General features: G+C 36.8%; 1 protein-coding gene across 13 annotated transcripts in view; it reads left to right on the top strand.

The window, feature by feature from the left end:
- Lpar1 (lysophosphatidic acid receptor 1) overlaps window positions 1-17,399 on the top strand; it is a 149,023-nt gene that overhangs the window by 61,203 nt on the left and 70,421 nt on the right. For 7 of the 13 annotated variants that reach the window (XM_004848123.3, XM_004848128.4, XM_004848129.4 and 4 more), the window contains one exon: window positions 12,156-12,320. The exons of the other annotated variants lie outside the window; for them this stretch is intronic. In XM_004848123.3, the coding sequence (XP_004848180.1) occupies window positions 12,276-12,320 (45 nt within the window). In that variant the 5' untranslated portion in view covers window positions 12,156-12,275. The remainder of the gene's footprint in view (window positions 1-12,155; window positions 12,321-17,399) is intronic. 13 annotated transcript variants of the gene reach the window in all.

The following is a 17,399-nucleotide window of genomic DNA, read 5'->3' on the forward strand; positions in this document are numbered from 1 at the left end:
TTGTTTTTAAGTCAGATTTTTTGTTTATTTATTTCTAAGGTAGGAGTTAGAAAAAGTTAATTTTTATTGCTAAATAATTTTGGTTCTATTTGTTCTTCTCAAGTATGTTAAGTATTATGTTGAGCCTTTATTTCGTACACCTCTAATTTCTATTCAATGTGATATATTTCATTATTATAAATACAGATGCTTTTACCCAATTCAGCCTTCCATGGCATCATCTTAGACTTTTGCAGTACTATGTCTGCCTTTTGTAGTTTTTAAATTTTAGTTTTAGCAGTTATATTCTTTGTAATTTTTTAATTCAAAGTTATAAATGTTTATAATTTAACATGTCAAGTAGCTCTGTAAGGCTTGCTAAGAAAAAAAGAGTCCTTATTCCTTTCTTACCATTTTACCTTCGCCAGGCTTACCATTTTCAGTTGTTTTATCTGGCCCATTCTATGTTTACATTAAGTCTCTAAGATTTTTATTTTAATTAAAAAGCCATACACAACATGTTATTTTGAAATATGCAAAATTGTGAAATTCTAAGACTTTTACTTCAATTTTTTATTTATAGGTTGTAAATAACTATATATCTCCTACATGGAAGAATATGACATAATATCTACTCCTTACTGTCCTAACAGAGTTAGATAATGACTGTAATTCACCCAGTACTCATGGTTACTCTGATGATGAGCTTGTTAATATCATTTATACCTGAGCTATGAAGAGTTCTATGGATCCTTTTCCTCTTTTGAAAATGTTCTGTTTTCATTAAGTTAACCATTCCTTTGATATTTGTTCAGTTTTCTATGTTCTTGTTACTTATTCAGTCCCAAACTCAATACAGAAATCTTATCTCAGTACATCCAGATGGACAGTTATTCTGTCAGGACAACCTTTGGGGTCTCCTTGCCTATTACACAGAGCTCTTCATTTGCAATTATGCCAGGAATTCCCTATTTTTCTTCAGTGTTGGAAACCTGTTTCCTGTATCACACGCCTTCCTGTTTCTTATCTTCCTCCCTGTGTTTTTGCAGAACATCTTCCATTGGGATTCTTGGTTATAAATTATTTTCTTCATTGTTGCTCCATTGCCTTCTAGCTTTTAGAGTTGCTTGGATAAGTCCAAAGACTTTGACTCCCAATCCTTTGTTCATGATCCCCTCCATCTCATTTTTGATATCTTACAGATTTTTTTAAATCCCCTGAGTTAAAAACAAAAACTCACAGGGATGGAAGATGTGGTTGTCATATTAATATCCATTGAGATGGGCTGGCAGGTACTCAGGAGACCCTTATACTCTACAAACATTTCTATTTTAGGAAATGTTTTGAGGTATTTGGTGCTTTTCTTCCCTTTGTTTTCTTTATTCCTTCCTTCTGGAATTCTTATTTATCTCTTAGACCTTTCAGACCAGTTCTATTCCCTTCACTTTATTTTTGCTTTACATTTTGGACAGTTTTCTTAAATTATATTCCAATACTTCTAAATTTTGCTGGTTTTTAAGAATTCTGGTTTTCTTTTAGTGAACACAGTATCTTTTTCTTGATGTTCCTACTGTTAAGACTTCATTTGTTTAGATTCCAAAGAGAAAATCTTCTTACCCACCTTAGATGGTATACGAATTTTGTTAGATGTTATTTTGTTTTGATAGGGTGACAGGTACCAAGAAAAATAAACTATGGTTTTGGCTTGCCTGTATCTCATCTTCTTAATCCTCCAGGTTTGGGTTCCAGGGTTAGTTATACTTGATTTCTGCCATACTATCTAGATCTCTGGAGGATGAGACAAATTTTAAGTTAGAAAAAATCCCTATTGGATCTATGTTGTGAATCTGTAGAGTAGTTTTCTAAAAATTTAAAGTATAATTTAATCTTTCCTGGCATCTGTGATGATGGTGTTTTCTGTCCTTCTTTAATACTTTTGGTTCATCAATTCTGTTTGGGGGTCGGAGGCTTTAAAATCTATGCCCATGTAACTTTTTCCCATTTAGAAGCTCTTGCTTTGTCTTTTGCTTCGTTAATTTTATTTTCTGTTTTATTGACTGCTTTCATTCAGTCTTTTTATTAAAAAATTTTATTTTATCCCATTCCCCCCTCAAGCCTCCTCCCCTGCCTATGCACAAAAGCTTTGTTTCTATTTATTCCTTCTATTTTCACTTTTTTCTTGCCCTTTCCTTCCTTTCTCCCTCCCTCCTCCCTTGTTCCCCTTCCCATTTGAACACGTTCTTCCTCTTTCCCAACATCCATTATACATCTCAGTCCTTATTTCCACTTTGTTTCTCACATCAGAGAAACAATGTGGCATTTAAACATGTGTGTCCAATTTATTTCACTTAAAAGTATGGTCTCAAGGTCCATCCACTTAGCTATAAATGCCTGAAGCTCACTTTAGTCAGAGTACTCCATTATATAAAAAAACCTGCATGTTCCTTATCTACACATCAGTTGATGGGCATATGGGCTCTTTCCAAGATTTAGCTATTACAAACTGTGCTGCTATAAACATGTGTATGCATATATCACTGTGGTATGATGCTTTGGTTCTTTTGGGAAGATATCAAGAAGAGGAATAGCTGGGTCAAATGGAACCTCTAGTTTTGATTTTTTGAGGTATCTCTGTATTGATTTCCATAGTGGTTGCACTAGTCTACACTCCTACCAACAGTGGAAAGGGTTCCTTTTTCCCCACAGCCTCTCCAGCATTTGTTATTGGTTGATTTCTTCATAATAGCCATTCTTTCTGGAATGAGATGGAATCTCACTGTTTTTTTAATTTAAATTTCTCAAATGACCAGTGATGTTGAATCTTCTTTCATATATTTATTTGCCATTTCTAATTTTTTATTTGAGAAGTGTCTTTTCATTTCAAATGGCCATTTTTGCTTTGGGTCTTTAAATTTGAGGAGTCTGAGTTTTTGAGTTCTTTATATATTCTAGATAACAGTCCTTTACCTGAATAGCTGGTAAAAAAAACTTTCCCACTCTGTGGAATGTCTGTTCACTTTGTTGGTGGTTTCTCTTGCTGTGTAAAAGTTTTAATAGGATGAGGTCCCAGTTGTTGATTCTTTGTAGTATTTCTCATGTGGTCTGGGTTTTGTTCATGAAGTCTTTGCCTACTCCTGTGTCCTCAAGTGTTCTACCTATTCTCTCTTCCAGTAGATTTAGTGTTTCTGTTTTAATATTTAGATCTTTCATCCATTTTGATTTTAGGTTAGTGCATGGTAAAAGATATGGGTCTAGTATCAATATTTGGCATGTGGCATATGGAAAGCTAATTTTTCCAGCAACTTTGATTAAAGAGGCTATCTTTCTTCCAATGAAAGTATTTGGCTCTTTTGTCAAAGATAAGGTGGTTGAGTATGTCTGGAGTTGTTTCTGCATCCTCTAGTCTGTTCCATTGATCCCCAGGTCTCTTTTTTTTTTTTTTGCCAGTACCATGCTGTTTTTATCACCATAGCTTTGTGGTATAATTTAAAGTCCAGGATTGTGATACTCCCTGATTTGCCTTTGTTGCCCAGAACTGCCTTTACTTTTCTAGGTCTCTTCTGGTTCCAAATGAATTTGAGGATTGTTTTTTCTAATTCTGTGAGACATCCTGTTGGAATTTTGATTGGGATTGCATTGAATCTGTATAACAATTCTGGAAGTATGGCCACTTTCATTATATTGTCTTCCTATCCAACCACAAGGGATATCATTCCATTTTCTGATATCCTCTTCAATCTCCTTTTTCAAAGTACTGTAGTTTTCAATGTAGAGGTCTTTTACTTCTTTCGTTAGATTGATTCCTAGGTATTTAATTTTTTTGGATGCTATTGTGAAAGGGATCGTTTCTTTAGTTTCTCTCTCCATGAGTCTGTTATTTGTGTACAGGAAGACTTCTGAGTGTTGACTTTGTATCCAGCTACACCACTGAATTTGGTTATCAAATCTAAAAGTCTTTTGGTGGAGTTTTTGGGGTCTTCTATGTAGAGTATCAGATCATTCACAAATAATGATAATTTAATTTCTTCCTTTACTCTCCTTACTCATTTTATTTCTTTTTCTTGTCTAATTACTCTGGGTAATGTTTCCAGAACTATATTGAACAAGAGTGGTGACAGTGGGCATCCTTTTCTTGTTCCCAATTTGAGAGTGAAAGCTTTCAGGTTTCATCCATTTAATATGATGTTGGCTATTGGATTGTCATAGATGGCTTTTATCAGATTGAGATAAAGATCATCTATACCATTTTTTGTGGGGTTTTTATCATGAATGAATGTTGGACCTTGTCAAACACTTTCTGCATCTATTGAAAGGATCATGTAGTTTTTGTTCTTGGCTCTGTTAATGTAGTGTATTACATTTATTGATTTGCATATGTTGAACCATCCCTGCATCCCCGGGATGAATCTAACTTGGTCATGGTGTATAACCTTCTTGATAATTTGCTGCATTTTGTGTTCCAATATCTTATTAAGGATTTTTGCATCTATGTTCATTAGGGAGATTGGCCTATAATTCTTCATTTTGGTTGGATTCTTCTCTGGCTCTGGAATCAGGGTAATGCTTGCTTCCAGGAATGAATTTTGGAGTAATGCTTCCCTTTCAATTTCATTAAAGAGTTTGAGGAGTACCAGCTTTAGGTCTTCTCTAAATTTCTTACAAATTCAGCAGTGAATCAAACAGGGCCAGGACTTTTCTTTGTTGGTAGGGTTTTAATTACATATTCAATTTCATTAGCTGATATTGGTTTATTCAGAATTTCTATATCTTCTTGATTCAGTTTTGGTAATTCATATGTATCTAGGAATCTGTCCATTTCTTCTGTATTATCCGTCTTATTAGAATACAGGTTCTTGAAGTACGTATTGATGAACTTCTAGATCTCTATAGGATCTGTTGTGATTTCACCCTTTTCATTCCTAATTGGATGGATTTGAGTCTTTTTTTATATATAGGGTTGGATAAGGGTTTGTCAAATTATTTAATCTTTCAAAGAACCAACTCTTCGATTCATTGGTTCTTTGTATTGTTTTCATAGTCTCCATTGCATTAATTTCTGCTCTGATTTTTATAATTTCCTCCCTCATATGAGCTTTATGCTTCCTTGCTCTTCTTTCTCTGGAAGCTTGAGGTTCAACATTAGGTTGTTTATTTGAGCCTGCTCTGTTATCCTGATATGGGAATTCAATGCTATAAATGTCCCTTGTAGGACTGCTTTCATTGTGTCCCATAAGTTCTGGTATGTTGTATTGTTGTTATCATTTAATTATAGAAATTGTCTGATTTCTTCTTTAATTTCATCTGCGACCCCTTGGTTGTTCAGGAGGGTGTTATATAATTTCCATGTGTTTATGAAGTTCTTGTGGTTTCTTTTGCCACTGATTTCCAATTTAATTGCAATATAGTCTGATGATATGCATGGGATAATTTCAGTTCCTTTACATTTACTCAAGCATGTTCTATCAGCTAATATGTGGTCTATTTTGGAGAAAGTCCCATATGCAGCTGAGAAGAATGTGTATGCTGATGTTGTAGGGTGGAACACTTTGAAAACATGTACTAAGTCCATGTATTCAAAAGTTTGGTTCAATTCTAATATTTCATTGTTGAGTTTTCATCTAGTTGATCTGTCTGTATGTGGCAGTGGGGTATTGAGGTCCCCCATTACAACTGTAATAGTGCATACATGATTTTTCATGTTTGTTAATATTTGTTTTGTACCATTGGGTGTGCTGCTATTTGGTGCATATATATTTAGGATTGTTATCTCTTCCTTTTGGATTGTTCCCTTTACCAGAATGTAGCAACCTTCTTTGTCTCTTTTAATCAGTCTTGGCTTGAAATCCACTTTGTCTGCAAAGAGAATAGCTACCCTTGCTTTTTTCTTGCATGGAATATTGTTTTTTCATCCTTTGACTTTCAGTCTGCTAAATTTGTTTTTCAATTAAATGTGTTTCTTGTATGCAGCATATTGTTGGATCTTGCTTCTTGATCCATTCTGTCAGTCTGTTTCTTTTTATTGGTGAATTGAGACCATTAACATTGATGGTTATAAATGATATATATTGTCTTATCTCTGTCATGTTATTTTCCTACTGTTGCCTTCCTTCTTTCCTTTTCTGTTTAATCTCTTGCCTTGCCTGGTGGATTCATTCTGTTGGGGTTCATTTAGTTGCAATCTTGTCTCTTTCTAGAATATCCTTCAGAACTCTTTTAAGTGCTGCTTTGGTGACCATGAATTTTTTCAGGTTTTCTTCATCATGGAAATATCTTATTTCTCCATCAATTTTGAAGGATAGTTTTGCAGGGTACATCAGTCTGGATTGGATGTTGTTTTACTTTAGGGCTCGAAGTACTTCACTCCAAGCTCTCCTTAACTTGAGAGATTGTAATGAGAAGTCTGCTGTGATTCTGATGGGCTTTCTTTCATAGGTGATTTGTTTCTTTTCTCTAACAGCTTTAAGTATTCTGTCCTTATGTTGAATTTATGGAATCTTGACTATTATATCCCTTGGGTAAGACTTTTTTTGATCATGACTAATTGGAGTCCTATATGCCTTACTTATCTGTATGTCAAATTCTTTTTCCCTGTTTGGGAAGTTTTCTGCCATTACTTCTGAGAACAGGTTTTTTTAATGTCATTTGTGCCATCTCCTGCTTTTTCATTGACTGCAATCAATCTTATGTTATTCTTCTTTTGTGTCATGTAGCAGCTGCTGGATTGATTTCTCATGTCCCCTTGCTATTTTTAAGAACTCTATCTTTTCCTGATTGCTAAACAATCCTGTCTTCTATATCTGATATTTTTGTCCTTGCATTGGCTCATTTTGCTTTGTATACTTTCAATGGAGTTTTAATCTCCTGGATATCTGTTTGAATCTGTTTCATGGATTCCATTTCTTTCCTATGCTGGACATTGATGGCTTCCATCACGTTCCTGAGCTCCTCTATTTTTTTTTTTTATCTGTGTCTTTCATTCTGGTCACCATCTCTGTAGTTATCTGGGAAATTATTTCTGCTTTTATGTTTTCTAGAGCCTCATTTATTTGCTTTGTTACTTCTGCTGTTACCACTTCAGAGAGTCCAGGTGGGTGGCTTTTGGATTGTTCCAGTTCATTGCCCCTGGGGTTTGCCTTTGGTGAGCTGAAAGTCTGTGGTTGAATCTTCTTTAAGTGACTTCTCATTTTATTTCTTTTTTTTTTTCTAAATTTGAATCCTGAGCTGATGCTTGTATGTTGCTTATGGCGAGTAGCTTTATTGCCAGTATTCATAACCCTTAAGAAATAACTACTTCTCAGAAGCATCTTCCAGGAGTAGCTAGCTTTTGGGTTTTGAGTTTGTTGCAGGATCCTACCTCTTCAGTATATTGGGGATGAGAAGTTTCTACCTACTTGGTCCAGCTACAAGTTCTTTGGCACTGGTCTATAGGGTTTTTTTTTGTTTTTTAAGACCCTTAGGTAATCTCAGTCTTGGTATAACAGGAGGAACAACTGATTAGCACAATTATGTCATCTTGGCTAAAGTAGTATAAGGAGCAATAACAATAGCATCAAATAGAGCCTAGAAAATGACAAATTGTGGCCCTTAGTATGGCTTTTTCACCCTTAGGGGAGAAGATTTAAAAGGGATTAGGGGGTAAAAAAAAAACAGAAATAGAAGAAGAGAAAGAGGTCAGAAGCAAGGCTGGAGGACAAACTTTAGGAAACTGGTGAAGAAGACAGGTGGGAAAGAGAAAAGAAAAAATAAAAACAAGGACAGAACAGAAGAACAACAAAAAAACAGAAACTGTGTTCAAACAATCAAGAAAAAACTAAACAAAACAAGAACTAGAAAGGAGGAAAAACAGAAAGAAAAAAGAAAAAAAAAATCCCAAAACATCCAATTCAAGGTGTGTCTCTGCTGTCACTGTTAGCCAATGTGGGCAAACAGAAGCCAGAGCCAAATTGATTAATCCTAGTAAGCTAGCTGCAGCTTCATGGTGGGATAGTGGATAATCTCAGACAGCCTGCCCCTTTAGTTCCTCTGAAATTCAGGCCAGTTTCTGGTTATGAGGCTGGAACCAGATTTTTTGAGCCTACAACAGTCTATGTGTCTCCTGCTGGCTTGAACTCTGCTCCCTGACCTCCTACTGACTTGAACTCAGAACCCACACTGAGGCACCAGAAGCCACTAGATGGAGTCTGCCCGCAACTGTTCTGAATTCCAAGCTCAGTTGGCTTCTCTTCAAGATGGCTCCCAGCCAGTCACTCTCTCCTGGGTGAAGTCTGCCTTCATTCAATTTTGAACTGCAGATTTTCTTCTCTTTCTCTGGTTAAAGGAAGCTCTTTTCTGATCTCACATAATTCTTTTCATGCCTGCCCACCCTGCATTTAACGATGCTGCTGTGTGCTCAAGCAATTTTAAGAACATGAACTAGAAATTTTCTGAAGTTTTCTCTAATAAGTCATGTACTTATTTGCTCTGATTCTCAAGTCTTCTCCTATTTTGAACTATAATAATACATTTTATTGGGCTGTTAGATTTGCATTTTTCTTTCTTGCTTATTTCACGATGGAATCTTTTGCCTATTCAGTGTCAGGTATTACCCTGTGGTTTTTTTTTGGAAACAAATATGAGTCATTGTTTGACTGAAGTTCAGAAGAAAGAAAAAGGAAAAAGGCTTAAGTTTGTAGTAGATTCATTTACTAATTAAAAATTCATCTTTCTTTGAGGGCTGCAGAGGGAGTCAGCGTCTACTTCAGAAGTAATCAAATGAAAGTTTGCCTCAAACTAGACTTTCTTTTAAGTATTTGGTGTGGCTCTCAGTAATTAGCAAAGTCATTATCACTTCTTCGCATGGCTGCCCTCCTCAGAAGCCAGCTAGTAGCATTCTTTTCTTTTATGTTTGCTGAAGCCTTCTTCATGCCGTATGTAAATCAGTAGTAAATGCAGCCAGAGATGACTTACTTGGTTTGCTTCTGAATCCAGAAGACCCTTAAAAGAGTTATCCTATTTTGAAGGTACCCATCTCTCCCCTGGCTTAGTTCCCTCTAGCCTTAATCTCTTTGAAATGAGGATATCACTCCAGGGTATTCTCATTTGTTTATTTTCTGTATATGTAGTTGCAGTGTCTCATGAAGAGAGCATTGTGCTTTAGTCCCTTTTTTAACCACCCATGCCGATTTTTTTCCAGTTCATACTTCTGGAGGTTCTAGCAATAGTAGGATCTATCTGTAGTTTCTAGTGCCGATTCAGGATATTTCCTATTTTTAAACCCAATTGGTCATTTCTCCAGTAATCTGAGACAGAGGAATGAAACTATATAGCTTTCTTTTTTGGGAATTGTATTTTTTTCTAAAATTTTACTTTTTTCCCTCTGTGGTGCTGAGATTTGAACCCAGGGGCCTCCACAAGTGGGGCAAATGCTCTACCCCTGAACTACATCTTCAACCCTTCTAAAAATGTACTTTTAAATGTCCATCATCCTTGCTCATCCATTTTTACTTGTACACATTTTTTGTTATTTTAATGATAGTCTAGATATAATTTCACACTAGACTTTTATATTAGTTTTCATATCATTCCTTATTTTCATGACTTTTTCTTATAACATTTTTGTGGTAAAATGTGATAACATGAGAGGTGCTGTTTTTGCCATTTTTAAGTATACAGTTCAGCAATACTAACTACACTCACAGTGTTGTGCCACCATCACCAGTATCCATCTCCAGAACTTTTTCATCAGACCAAGCTGAACTTCTACCATTCTGAAATACTAACACCCCGTTATTTTCTCCTCCCAGCCTGTGGTAAGCTGTTTTGTACTTTCTAGCTTTATGAATTTTTATGTCTGTATTTTGTATATGTGATTTGAACTATAGGGGGGAAAATAATGAGATAACTTAGCCTATGGTTCAGAGAATGCATGAATAGTTCAGTGAATAAATAGATGAAAAACTCATGTGTATGACAAGCACTAGAAGTAGTTTGATGGTTTGGCAAGATGGTATAGATAACAAGAGATGCTGAAGAAAATGAAAAGGAAGAAAAGAAGGGACAATAATCATGACCCAAAGGCAGCTGGAGAAGCTGATGCTAATGAGGTAAACCCGCATTGCTTTGGTTTTCTGTGGCTGGAAAAGTTTTGGAGTTCAGGAAAAGGAAATGTAGTTTTAGGTTGATGGCAATTTGGCAGAATTGCAGGAAAGATCTCAGGTACTTGGAAGAGTTCAAAGAAGTGTGTCTTTTCTTCAAAGTTCTTGAGCAACACTGTAGTTGACCATCTAGGGCTCTGGTAAAGCAGAGGGCTAGCATGCCAAAGTGAACCAGCTCAGTCTACTAGACAGTGAACGGGCATTGTTACTTAGGATATTGTCTTTTTGTCATCTTGTCTAGTTAGCCCATGATTTATGAAGTTTTGTAAATAAGTTGGAAAGTAAATGGGTTTCATAGATGTAATTTTGAGACAGCACTCCCAAGAATGCTGATTTATGACTTTAAAATAATGTGGTTTGCTCCTTGTTTTTGGCAAAGTGAAATAACCATACACTTTAAGAGGGATTCTTTCTTTCTTTCTTTCTTTCTTTCTTTCTTTCTTTCTTTCTTTCTTTCTTTCTTTCTTTTTGTATTAAATTCTTTTATTGGTACATTGTAGGTATACAACACAATTACATTTCTCATTGGGAATTGTACCTTTATATAATGCATCTTGGTTTTTATTTTTTCCCCATTCCTAGCCCTCCCTTCACACCCTCCACTCTTCCCTATTTACAAAGACTTTATTTCCATTTTTTCCATTTCTCAGCATTTTTTCCTTTCCCTTCTTTCCTTTCCCCTGTGCCTCCCACTATCCCTACCCCTTTGGACCTTTTCTTCCTATTTTACATTATGGATTATTCATTCTAATCATTGGTACATTTTAGGTATACAATATAATGACATTCATCATTGGAAATTTGCACCTTTACATAGTCTCTCTTGGTTCTTATTTTTCACCCTTGCCCAGCCCTCCCTTCAACCCCTCCATTCCTCCCTATTGACAAAGATTTTGTTCCTATTTTTCCATTTTCTCATATTAATCCCATTCCCTTCTATCCTTTCCCCAGCCCTCCCACTTCCTTCCCCTTTGCCCCTTTTCTTCCTATTTCACATTACCTATTATACATTTTAGTCCTTATTTACACTTTCAGTTTCTCATACCAGAGAAATTATTCGGTATTTACACATGTGTGTCCTATTTATTTCACTTCAGAGTATCACCTCCATGTGCATCCACTTAGCTAAAAATGTCTCTAATTTCTCATTTTTTATGGCTGAGTGGTTCTCCATTTTATAAAAAAACCCCACATTTTCTTTATCCAGTCTCCAGTTGATGGGCAAGAGGGATTCTTGCAATATATAAAGACGTTCAACAAAAGCCTCAAAACTAAATACATCTCAAATGCTTTAGGGTAAAGCAGTTTTCTGTCTCATCTTTCTTCCCAAAAATATGAAATCGAAAATCTGTCTTTATTAGGCATCTCAAGGATATGAAACATGTATCAAAGCAAGAAGCACATTATTAAAGCTTTATACTGATGAGGGCAGCTCAGGCTTCTCTGTCACAAGATCACTGCAGGCCATCTGACTTGCATCTTGCTGTCATTAGGACTACCTGAAATTTTTGCTTAAAAACATCTCATGCTCTTTTTATGTCTCTTCTCTTGGAGAGAAGGAGACAGACCCTTGGAATCAGTCCTGGTTCAGGTCTCAGTTCTCTCTCTTCCTGGCTGTGGAGATGTTGTCTAATCTTTCAAACTCTCAGGTGTCTCATGAAATGAGTTAACAAAATCTGCCTCAAACTTTGTCAAATACAGATCATTCATTTTCTTTTCTTTTCTTATTATTTAATGACAAGATGGCTTCTCCTCCTGTTCACCTTCCCTTTTTACCCCACTTGAAACTGCCTATCCAGAATATTTAGCTGGCACCCAGAGTAGAATTTAAACTTATGAAAATATACTTACTTACCATCCTTTGGGCAAATGATACAGAAGTCATAACTTTTAGATATAAGATCTTCCCTATGAATTCCTATTTTTAATAAGCTAATATTTTGCAGTTGGTATAAGAGATTTTTGCTTCTTCTGGCTGATGGTCCTTCATTCTTATATGCTGGTCCTCTTGTACTAACTATGGGTATTCCTTTCTTTTTCCAGGTACACAGCTTCTTCTAGAATGACTGTAATCTGATCAGTGGTTGTGAGAACTGGCTCCTGTGACTGTGTCTGGCACTTTGGTGCTGGGGCCTGATCACTGCTCATCATTATAGAGCTGTTATGGCTGCTGCCTCTACTGCAATCCCCGCCATTTCCCAGCCCCAGGTAAATGATTCAACTAGTGCAGGTTTGGGGGAATCATAGTTTTGTCAACTATTTAAACTGAATTGTAGAAAGTATGTTTTACTCTAGGGATCATGTACATCTCTCAGATTAGCATTTGGTGTGTATAGAGATAATGGTGCTTTTCTGAGCGAGATACCATTTAGTTTAGGAAGCAGCTGGAAAAATGAACAAGTGATTTTAGTGAACTGGCCTCTGTTCCCCAGGGACCTCAGTTTGAGCACTTAGGATACAGCAAACTCCAAATCAAGACACTTCAGTAGCAAATTCTGCTGCTTTCCCTTGCTTAGATATTTTTTGGGGATGAGGATGTTTAATTAAATGTCTCAGAAAGGATCTAATCTTATAACAAGGTTTCCAATCCTGCCACGTTGTCCTCCTCTTATAATTATTTTGCCTTGATCTTTTCTAACAACTTAGAAAACAAAATGCCATTCTAGAAACTTCTGAATTCCTACAAAGAATGTTTTCTCTCCACTTAAGAACAGTAATACTGCAGGCACATTGCATTTGTTCAGATTATTGTACATCCTGCTGGGTATTCAGGCTCTCTTTCAGGCTCAGCAGGCAATGTGATGCAATGGGGGAAACAGGCTTTGGAATCATTCGCCCTGCACCTTGGAATGCTTAATAAAAAGTCTTTCTCATGCTAGCTGGTCTCAGGTTCAATTTCTTTTCGTGTAATTGTGCTTCACATGACGGTTGTATGGATTAAATGATTCAGAAAGTATAGTTTCCCATGCGCTCGTCCTTTACCTTTCCTTTTCTTTTTACAGCATGGCATCTCATTTGTGGCAATCTTTTTAAGCTAAAGTTAAGGAAAAGAGAAAGGCGCACTGATTGAAATTCAAATTTTGATGATGTAGAATGTTGTTCAGTGTTTTTTTTTCCTATATCATTTCTTTAGGCTATTACATTTTTTATATATTTCAATCAAAAGTGTCTTTTTAATGAAAGAGTGAAAAAAGAGAGGGAGGAAGGATAAAGGGGCATTTATACTTCACTTACTATAAATCTCCCCCCCAAAAGACCTGCGTATTTTATCCTTTGTGTAAAGTCCTTGCAATGCTTTCATGTTTTTAGTATTATTTTCCAGTGTTATTTTCAGTATTATTTCTCAGTGTTATCCCCATCACCCTATCATGTGTATTTCTCTTTCTGGTAAAAGGATCATTGCCTTTCATTTACTTTGGGTGTTTGGTTTCCTTTACCTTCAACAGGTTTTTTTTTTTTTTTTTTTTTTTTTGGTGCCGGGCATCTAACTGGGGTCCTTGTGCTTGCACAGCAGGCGGCGAAACCACTGAGCTAAATCCCCGGCCCCTAGGTTGTTTTTTTTTTGGGGGGGGGGTCCTAAAAGACTTGGGGAACAGGTAAAGAGACTCAGTGCCTGTTACTTGAGGTCACCATTTGAAAGTCCAGTGCAACTGTTCCCAGGTACTTCTTAGGCTTGTGTGAAGTGAGTTAGATCCCAGTATAGGTTTTCTGGACAAGGAATTTCAGTATCCAGTGACACTGTCTTTTGTCAGCATTTCCAGAAGCATCAAGTTTTGTGCACTTTCCCCCTTATATAAACTACAATAAACTGGTGAGTAATATAACACTTTCAAATGACTCATTTAGTTAAAATACCATCCAAGTCGTGTTTAATGTAAATACTTGGGGAAATGTGTAGTCTTATACATTTTCTGTGGTACAGCCACTTGGGGGTAAGGTGATAATTTCACAGTATATATTAAAACTATATACCTTAGCACATAGTCTGTTCCAATCTTGGTATCTATATTAGAAAAGCACCCACATGAGGCCAAGGAAGAGCATGTAAAAATATTCACTAAAGCATTGCTTAAAAACCAAGAAGAACAAACCTTGCTGAATATCTAATAGTGCAAGGTCATAGTAATAAATTCAGGCATGTGAATTTATATGATATTGTAATATCATATAACAGCTAAAAATGAAGATATCAACACAGCTATATTATGTTAAGATACCTTGTGGAGGAAAGAAAAGTAAGATGCAGAATAATTCTTATAGGAAGATATCATTAAAACTATAAACCATGACTGTGTGTCTTTAGGGATAAACAAATGGAAATGAATAGTGGAAGGTTCAGCACATACATTTTCAGTAGAATGACATTGCCCCCAAGAGGGCCAGAACTGGATCTTGGGGAATGGCCCCCCTGCTAAAGCTTAGGCTTACCGAACAAAATGCTATTCCTTAGTATTTAATTTCTCCTTTACAGAGAATTTTAATTTAATTAAAATTTTCTCCTTGAGGGACACTATTGGAAAAAAAAGGTCAACAAACAGTTGTTTCTTGAAGCATGCACATGGCCCACTCGTCACACTGCTAGAGTGAAATCCTGGCTCCAGCATTTACTGGCTGAGCCTGAGAGAAAAGTGATCATGCTCTCAGTGCCTTAATTCCATCACCTGAGACATGAGCAAGGCAGTAATGAAGCCAGTCTCATAGGTGGTTTTAATCCCATCTTTTTTGGGGGGTGGGTACTGGGGGGATCGAACTCAGGACCTTGCGCTTTCGAGTCAGGCATGGTACCACTGAGCTAAATCTCCAGCCCTCATAGGTTGTTTTAAAGATGACATGAGAAAATATGTGCAAAACTTAGAATAATGTCTGCATATATTGCCCATTTATATCAGGAAGTGTTATGATAAATAAGATAAGGAAGGCTTTTGTCCCCCCTGAGTTTAGAAATGTAATGGAAGATATACAGATAAGGACACGAAAAATTATAGTGCTTTATCACAAAACTATGACACAGGAAGTATAACTGTTCTAGGAGTAAATTAGAATCCCCCAAAAAGACTGGGAGGATCGGGGAAGCTTTTTTGAAGGAAGACCACCAGACTAGTGGCTAATGAAAGAGTAGAGCTTTTTTGGCAAGGGAGAAGAAAGGGCATGTGTGAGGTTCTAATGTCCCATGGAAAAGAGCATAGCAATTAGAATTTAGTTCAGGATGGTTACAGTATAGTGGGACATGTGGTTGTAAAGAGCCGTGTCCTTAGAGGCACCTTCAGCAGTTCATAAAGGCGGATTATTAAATTTTCAAGCATTTTGTGTGTAGTTGACTTCATGCTGGTAGCTTGAGATCAATCATGGTGGAATATTTGTACTACAGAAATGCAAATGCTAAGTATCAGCATAGAGGAGCTAGGTTATGAAGTTTTGCAAGGTTTTACAAGGCCTCGTAAGCCATCTTAAGGAATTTCATGTATATCTTAAAAATGCCTGTGCAGTTTAGTGGTTTTCTAGGTTTTGGAGTTGTAGCTCTGGGTGCAAGTGCTTTGTTTAGTATCAACCCTTTAATAGATACCAGGCTTTAAAGGATTCTGTTGAATCCTTTATTAACATATGGACTGGGTGGTTGAGTCTCATTCTCACCATATGTTGGGAGTAGGGGTAACCTCTAGTAATTGGAGAAATAAGCCCTTTTGGAAGAAGTCAGGTATAAGCTGGGATATTAAGTCATAAGGGGAGGTAGCCTACTCTTCAGGAAAGATAAAGACTGTCTTAGTTACTTTGTCATCGCTGAGACACCATACCGGACAGCCACAAGTCAAAGGAGGAGAGGGTTATTTTGGCTCACAGTTTTTAGAGTCCATAGTTGGCTGGTTCTAATGCAGGCAGCATGGCAGAAGGGCATGGCACAGGAGAAACAGCTCATGACATGGCAGACTGGAAGCAGAGAGGGATTGGGGAGGGGGGGCGGGGAATATATAACCTCCAGGCCACACCCTCAGTGGCCCACCTCTTCCTACCGGGCTTCACCTCCCAACATCACATCCAGCTATAAACTCATCAGTGTGGGCTAATCCAGTGATAAGTATCACACGCCCATGACCCAGTCACTTCCCCAAATCCATGACTATGAGTGCATGAGGCTTTGGGGGGACATCTAGTATACATCATAACAAAGACCATTGCATCATTTGGTTTCAGGATCTTCTGGTTGATGATGTGTCTGCTAATTATATGTTAACTCTTCTCATGTAATTTGTACAGTCAAATTTTACTTCAAGACTGGCTTGGCCTTGTTGCCAAGTCTCTTTTCTCTTATTAGCACTTTTCTCCAAGTTCAGAGAAGGTTAAAAGTATTTAAATGTAGCATCTCCTTTGGCAATGAACTGTTCACTCAATCATTTTAGCCTGGTATTATTGAGTGCCTGGACTTGATTTGCATTCTCTTGAACTGAATTCAGGGACCTTTGTAAAGATAAACTACTTGAAAATGTGCAAGGCCTGAAAAATCATTTTCCACAGGAGAAACAACAATTTTAAAAAAGCCTTTGGTTTTGTTTGTTTCTCTATTCATTTGGTAACAAAGAGTATTTTCTAGTTAGGCTGCCTAATACTAGGTATAAACTAATTAATATGAACAAATAACCTGTGATTGTTAGAGAAGAAAGCTTTCATTGTCACTCCTGCTGGGATTGCTATTTAGTCAGTGAAAGATATGCCTTGTGCTTTGAAGTGGGCCAAATTTGCATTCTCTGTTTTACTGCCGCCTGAACTATGAGACAGATTTTTGTTTGCTCATGCTGAGAATGCATCTAGTCCTTACAAAGCTGGGTGAATTCCGAGGCAAAACTGGACTAGCAGCTGCAGGATGTCTCTCTGTGTGTAGTTGATTTATGCTCCTGCTAGTCCAGACACTGATAAAGAGCTTCCTTCTCCAGAGGAAGCTACAAGGTTGTATTTGCAGACAGGAGCCTGTTCATCATTAGGTGAAGTTAATATGTTTGTGTCCTATGGACATTGAGGAGGTGGGGAGAGGGTCGAAACAAAAAACTCGTCACTCTCAGTAGCCTCTTTCTGCTTTTAGAATTCTGTTAAGCATTCCCTTTATTCTGGTTGATAAAATTACTGTGGATCGGACTTGGAATTAAAATTTTTATTTTTAACGGAAGGTTCAATAGTTTAATACCTGAATGTATATGTTGGCTTCTTTCAAACTGGTAATAGAGGTTATTTGAGAGCTTCTGAAGTGTTTAGCTCCCATACTTGTGATTCCAATAAGGAAGACATCATTTCCATTAG

This window comes from Heterocephalus glaber, unplaced genomic scaffold (assembly GCF_053883595.1).
Source record: "Heterocephalus glaber isolate CG9 unplaced genomic scaffold, H.glaber_assembly_v1.0 deba00001481, whole genome shotgun sequence".
Lineage (NCBI taxonomy): Eukaryota > Metazoa > Chordata > Mammalia > Rodentia > Bathyergidae > Heterocephalus > Heterocephalus glaber.